The 6,098-nt window shown below is 61.2% G+C and overlaps 1 protein-coding gene across 1 annotated transcript in view; it reads right to left on the bottom strand.

The window, feature by feature from the left end:
- Window positions 1-3,222, bottom strand: part of SLC26A6 (solute carrier family 26 member 6) — an 11,981-nt gene extending 8,759 nt beyond the window's left edge. Inside the window, 6 exon segments of the mRNA XM_027769322.1 lie at window positions 12-103; window positions 261-412; window positions 931-1,041; window positions 1,213-1,352; window positions 1,432-1,590; window positions 3,168-3,222. Of these exon segments, the coding sequence (XP_027625123.1) occupies window positions 12-103; window positions 261-412; window positions 931-1,041; window positions 1,213-1,352; window positions 1,432-1,590; window positions 3,168-3,217 (704 nt within the window). The 5' untranslated portion in view covers window positions 3,218-3,222.
- Between the last annotated feature and the right edge of the window lie 2,876 nt (window positions 3,223-6,098).

The following is a 6,098-nucleotide window of genomic DNA, read 5'->3' as shown; positions in this document are numbered from 1 at the left end:
GCGAGGCGAAGACGTGCACGGCCGCGGCTGTGGTGTAGCCGCGGACCAGGGGCTCGGACAGGTAGGTGACCACGAAGCCGAAGTGGACCAGGCCCAGCCCCACCTGTCGGGTGGCCCAGGCAGTCAGCGAGGCAGGGATCCGGGGTGGCTGACGCGGGGCTCAGGACACACGGGATTAAAAAGGAAGGATGAACAGCCAGAGGAGGGTGACGGGGCGGGTGGGGAGAGGGGCGGGGCGGATGTTCCCGACCGCTCCGCACCTGGAAGAGGCCGACCAGGACGCTGAGCGTGGAGGCCACCTGTACCCTGGTGGCGTCTCTGACCGTCTCGTTGACTGTGGAGTTCACAGCCTCAGCAGGGGCGAGGGATTCCGTCACGCTGCCCACCATCACGGACATGACCGCGAAGGTCCCTGCAGGGCAGGGCAGGGCAGGGCAGGGCAGGTCTGAGGAGGGAAGGCTCCACCCTGCCCTATAACCCTGGTCTTGGGAGAGGACAGAAGACTCTAGTTCTGACAAATACCCTCCAGGATGGCTGTAGGAGGTGGGGCACTGCTGGCGGTTAGGTGTGGCCAAGGCCAGGAGTGGACCCTGAGGTCACGGGCTCTCAGGGTGGCTAGAAATACTGGCCTGCCTCGTCCACCCTGCTCTCCGTGTCCCCGGGCCAGAGGATCTCTGTGGAGTAGGGAAGGGCCAGCCTCGGGCTGCTCGGTCTCTGCCACGACCTGGGCCTCCGAGCTGCCTCACCCCTCTCATCCTCTCAGAGCCAGAGGCTTGAGGGACCTGGACAATGTGGTCCCCCGGTCGGCCTCCCAGGGACCCAGCAATGCTGCCCTCTCTTCCACAGGCTCCCTGCTCCTCGGGCCTTCCCCGTCCCATCTTCTACGGGGGTGTGGGCATCCTCTGGAAGGCGAGGCCCGAGCCCACTTACCCACAGAGATGTGCCGGGAGGTTCCGAAAAGGAAGTAGATAAAGACAGGGTAGAAGGAGCTGTAGAGGCCGAACACGGGCGGCAGTCCAGCCAGGAGGGCGTAGGCCAAGCCTGGGGTGAGATGGTAGCCACACAGGCTAGGAGGCCAGGGTCTTGAAAGGTTGGGGGGATCCTAACCCTGGGTGGGGGGAGGCCATGATTCTAGGGTCAGAGGTCATGGCTCCAGGTTAGGGCAGGGTCACAGACCACGGGGCTTCTGGGCCAGCCCTGAAGGTGGCTCACCCTGTGGCAGCTGCATGATGGCCACACTCAGGCCAGACAACAGGTCACCCAGCAGCCAGTCCCGCACGGGGTACCGGGGCAGCCAGGCCAGAACCGGGAGGTGCTGGGTCAGAAGGGCGCGGGCCCGAGCGCAGGAGCACCTGGGGGCGGGAGAACACGCATTAGGACAGGGGCTCTCTGGGTTCCGCAGAGCCCCCAGGCCACCACCTTTGGCCTTACTGCAACTGGGTTCGCCACCGGCGGGTCCTGGGCGCTGAGCCCCAGTGGCCCAGCACCTCCAGCTGCCCCTGGGTCAGCAGTGGACGTTCCACGTGGTAATCCCGCTTGCGCAGCTCCATGGCCTGCCCTGCAGACAGCAGGGCATGCGAGTCCCCTGGTCTGGGGCAGAGAGACAGGGGGACAGTGAGGGCACCCCTGGTCCCACCTCCCCAAGCCTCCTTCTGAGACCGCAGTCACTTACCTGATTCTTCCAGGCCTCTAGCTCACTCCTGCAGGCCCCGTGCCCACACTCGGGCAGGGGCAATACCTGAACTTTGCCTGGTAGAAGCCTCTTTCTGGGCCAAAGTCCCCTCAAAGGGGCCACTCCTCCAGCCCAGATGCAGCTGCCCAGACCTGCGTGTTCTACCAGCCCAGGGCCAGCCCCCTCACCCATGCCCGCCCCTCGCCAGCCCCTGTCCAGCCAGAGTCAGCACCTAGCTGCCCCAGGAGCCCCCTGCTGGCTGCCAGAGAACACACTCCGATTGGAAAAGAGGGGTCCAGTTCTTCAGCCCCCCTCTCCAAGCCTCAGGTCCAGATGAGACGGCGTTTCTCAGAGAAGGAACGTGTTAAGGTCAAGACTGTCCCTCACCTCTAGCTCCAGGGTCTAGGTTATATGCCGGCTCAAAGCTAGTCTGGGAAAAAGAGATGGCTTCCCCGTGGGGTCTCTGAGGAGGAGGGGGCATCCCTGGAGCAGGAAGCTCTCACCTGGAGGAAGGGGCTGCCACCCAGAAGATGGGAACTCAGCCCTGCAAGGAAAGCTGTTTCCAGCCAGGCAAATTCTGACTGGAGAAGCTCTGACCTGGGGGGCCTCTCACCTGCCCAGAGGATCCTACCTGAGTGGGGACCGATCTCTGGGAGTGGGGGATCTGGGGGAAGAGAGGTCCTACCTGGGGAGACTGCTCTTCTAGGAAAAGCTCTGAGCTGGGCGGAAGTTCCCCTCGGAATGGGAGAAAGCGCTCACCAGGAATGCATCCCAGAGGGAGGAATCTTGCCTGGGGTGAGCTCTAGGCTGTTGGCAAGGCTTTCCCCTAACTGGAAAGTCGAGCTGGGAGAAGCTCTGACCCGAGCAGGGATTTCTCAGGGCAGGGTCTCTAATAGGGATGTGGGGGTTGGAGAAGGGATGGACTAGGGGCAAGGAAGATCCTCAGAGTCTTGGCACCTGCGCGGGTCTCATTGAGATCCAGGGCCCCCTGCCCTCCTCCTAAGTCACTCACTAGGCCTTGGTGAAGGTCCTTCCCACCGAACGCGGGACCCATGCCTGGAGGGCGGAGCCCGGGTCCTAGGCCCCTCCTACTGGGAGGGTACGGAGCCCGAAGGGCCGCTCAGAGCGCTGGTTCCCGGGCGGTGGTACAGGTGGGTGGGCTCGGGTCGCTGCTGACAGCAGTTAACCCACGGTCCAGGCCAGGGACTCTCCTGTAGCGATCCTCCCGGCCCACCTCCGGGCTGGGGCTCCCCCACACGCAGCCGCCTCCCCGCGTGGGCCATCGGGCATCGCTCCAGCGGCATTCCGCACCAGCCCTCGGGGGCTGGGGTCGCGCCGGCTCCCGCCCCTTGCTGTAGATGGGCAGCCGCGGGCAGAGACTGTAAAGCGGTAAGCCAGGACGTTGCTGGCGGCAAATGCCCACTGCGGATTTAGCGGGCCCTCCTGAGCTGACTCAGGTCGGGTGCCCGCGCGGGGTCCACGGAGCTGCTCGCACCTCGCGGACGCGCGGAACCCGGCGCCCGCCCTGCACTCACTCCGACGCATCCGATAGCTCCATGGTCCACACGCTGCCTGGCGACTGCTCCCACGATCCCAGCTAGAGGCCGCTACGTGCCGGAAGGCGTTGCCGGGACGGGGAGGGGGCTAGCGGCTCGCTCCCAGGCGCTAATCCCGAGCAAGACGGGGCAGGCTGGGGCCAATCATCGTTGTGGGGCGGGGCTTAGGTGACGCTCTCTAGGCGGGGCGAGCCCCGAGTTGGAAGATTTAACTTCTTCCTCCCCGGCGGAATTGTTAGTGCTCCCCAGTGCGGCTCGCCTAGCCCCTTGTCCCTTGTCACGTGGGACTGAGAACTGGAACCTAGGACCCTCACTGGGCTGGCCTTAGCCCCACCCCAGGCTCCCTGGGTTTAATGGAGCTGATTCTATGTCCTGGCTTTGCAGAGACTCCTAGCCAGAGTAGGGAGGAGAAAGACCCTAGCCTTAATTTTCTATGGTGTGGAGGGGGACCCTAGCCTTAATTTCTCAATGGGGAATCCGGGCTTCTCATGCTTCTAGCCAAGATCGACGCCCTCTGAGACCAGGCATGTCTGAGATCAGGTTTCTGCCCCAACCATTTCTAAATCCTCCACTTCAAGAGTGGCCACCCAGGCCAGAAATGAGGCTGTAGGGCTTAGCTGGTGGGGAAGGGGCTAGGATGGCTGGAGCCCCAAACCCAGTGGCTTGAAAAACATGCTGCGCTCACATGTTCACACGTGCCCAGGATCTGGAGAGAGACTGGAAGAGAAGGGATTGTGGCATGACTGTCCCCTGGAGGAGGTTCTCACTCTCCCTGTCTCCTTCCAGCCAGTGCAGTACCCCATAACAAATCTAACAAATTTAAAAACCATGAAATAGCAAAAACACACAGAAACGTGATGAGGTCTCCTCCTCTCGCTGCACAAAGGGCTTGGAGCTGGAAAGGTTCCTGCCTGAGCAGAGGAGGAAGGCCTGGTCCTGGTCCTCAGTTCTGGGTCAGATGCTGCTGGGGGTCAGGGCTATGCGTGGGCAAGGTGGGTGGGATGTGCAGGGGCACTTCCTGGGGCGAGGAACTGCCAGGCAAGGGCCGTGGGCCCTGGAGCCTTTGGAAGTCCTCATGCTGTCGTCTTGCCCCAAGAGGAATCCTGTGCCCCAACTTCAGGCTCCAGTCACAAGGTGAGGGGCCAGATGTCAGCACGAAAGACATGGGAACCTGGTCCAAATCTCTGATGAAACGGACTAAAAATAGCTGGATATTCTTGGGGAGGTGGGGGCTCAGGTTCTTCCCAAAGGTCAGCCTGGCCTCAGTCCTTCCCAGCCACCATCTCTCACTGCCCCCAACAAAAAGAGGCCAAGAGCTGTTTTCTATAGAAGTTTATTCCCAAAACAGAGCGCGGCTTCACGGAACAATGTACACAGACAGGAAAGGGGCCGCCGGGCTGTGGGGGGACCTCCAGAGAGGGGCATCTACAGAGCCTAGGACATAGCAAGGACACCCCCCCACAGCAGGCCAGTCAGCCCTTCAAGGGCGGGGCTCATTCCGGGAAGGGGAGCGGGGGTCCTGGCTGACGGGGTTTGGCACCAGTCAGCAAAGTGGGATTTTTGATTTCCTTGGAAACTGCCTCCCAAGAGTATGCGCAGGATGAGGGCTGGGGTGGCGTCTGCACAGAGCCCCACCCAGCTCTTCCAACCTCTATCCCAGTGGGCAGAGATGCCTACTCTCAAGGCTTCTGGGTCTGCTGTTAAACAGGGGACTCAGCTGACCTGTGGCCTGGGGAACTAGGGGTGAGCAGCCCCCCCAAGATGGCCAAGGCCCTCTCCCACTTTCCAGACCTTTCACTGTAAACAAAGGAAAACAACATTCTCAACTGTAAACAAAGTGTAAAGGTTCAAAGTTTTACGTTGTAAACAAAGTAAAAAAAAATTTTTTTTAAATCTTGATCTGTAAACAAAGTAACACAATTTTAAAGTCCCCAGTTCTGAACGTAAGACGAAGTAACAGTGAGAGTTTTGTGAAGAGTCCTAACAGTCGCTTTTCCCTTTGCAAGGGAATAAGGAGGGTGGTGGCAGAGTCCCTTCCCGCAGCCCTTGCGAGCGCCAGGGGGCAGCCTGTAAACACGGGAGGCAGGAGCACCTACATTCTGGGTCTGGAATTCCCTTGTTTCAGCTCCCTTTCCTTAGCCACCCCATCCCTCGGAACAAATTCTGGGATGGGGGACAGTGTCAGGGAATCGAATGGCACCACAGACTTGCTCACGGCAGGGGCAGGGCTGACGCCTCCACCCGCCCGCTGCAGGAATGTCCGATGGAGGCCATGGAGGCCGGAGCCCCTCCCCAGTGGAGAAAGGGAAGCCTTGCTCTGTAAACATGACGTCATCAGTCCTAGGTCATAAGGCAGTAAGTGGCAGGGACTCCACGGAACACACACACATCCATGGGGAGGGGCATGAGTCCCCAGGAAGAGGGAGAGGACCCCTGTCTCCAAGTTCAGCCCCCAGCCTCAGCGGTCTGGCCTTGGGGGCATGCAAGAAAAAGCAAACACGAGTTCTGCACTTGGGACCCTGACATATTCCAACCGACCTGGGCGGGTGGGGACAGCATCCACCCCCCAGTGAGATGACAGCAAGGAGCATCTGGTTTGTTAGGGACCCAAATGGGGCCAAACTCTACGTGTCTCGTCCTGTCCCCCTTCCCCTCCCAGCCCAGCCTCAGACCCCTGGGGAGACAGAAGAGCTGAAAAATAACATAAGCATATCTCTCTGGTTACAAAGGTACAAAACGTAGAAAAGTCCTCCGTGGGTCCCCCAGCCCTGCCCCCGTCACACGCAGGCTCACAGGTGCGCGTGAGCCTCAGCGCTGCGGAGAGAGAGCCCGGGGGGGGGGGGGCGCCCCGGGCTCAGGCCCCCCCGCCG

This window comes from Tupaia chinensis, unplaced genomic scaffold, assembly GCF_000334495.1.
Source record: "Tupaia chinensis unplaced genomic scaffold, TupChi_1.0 Scaffold149184_1, whole genome shotgun sequence".
In the NCBI taxonomy this organism is placed as follows: domain Eukaryota; kingdom Metazoa; phylum Chordata; class Mammalia; order Scandentia; family Tupaiidae; genus Tupaia; species Tupaia belangeri.
This window is presented reverse-complemented; position numbering and strand designations above follow the sequence as displayed.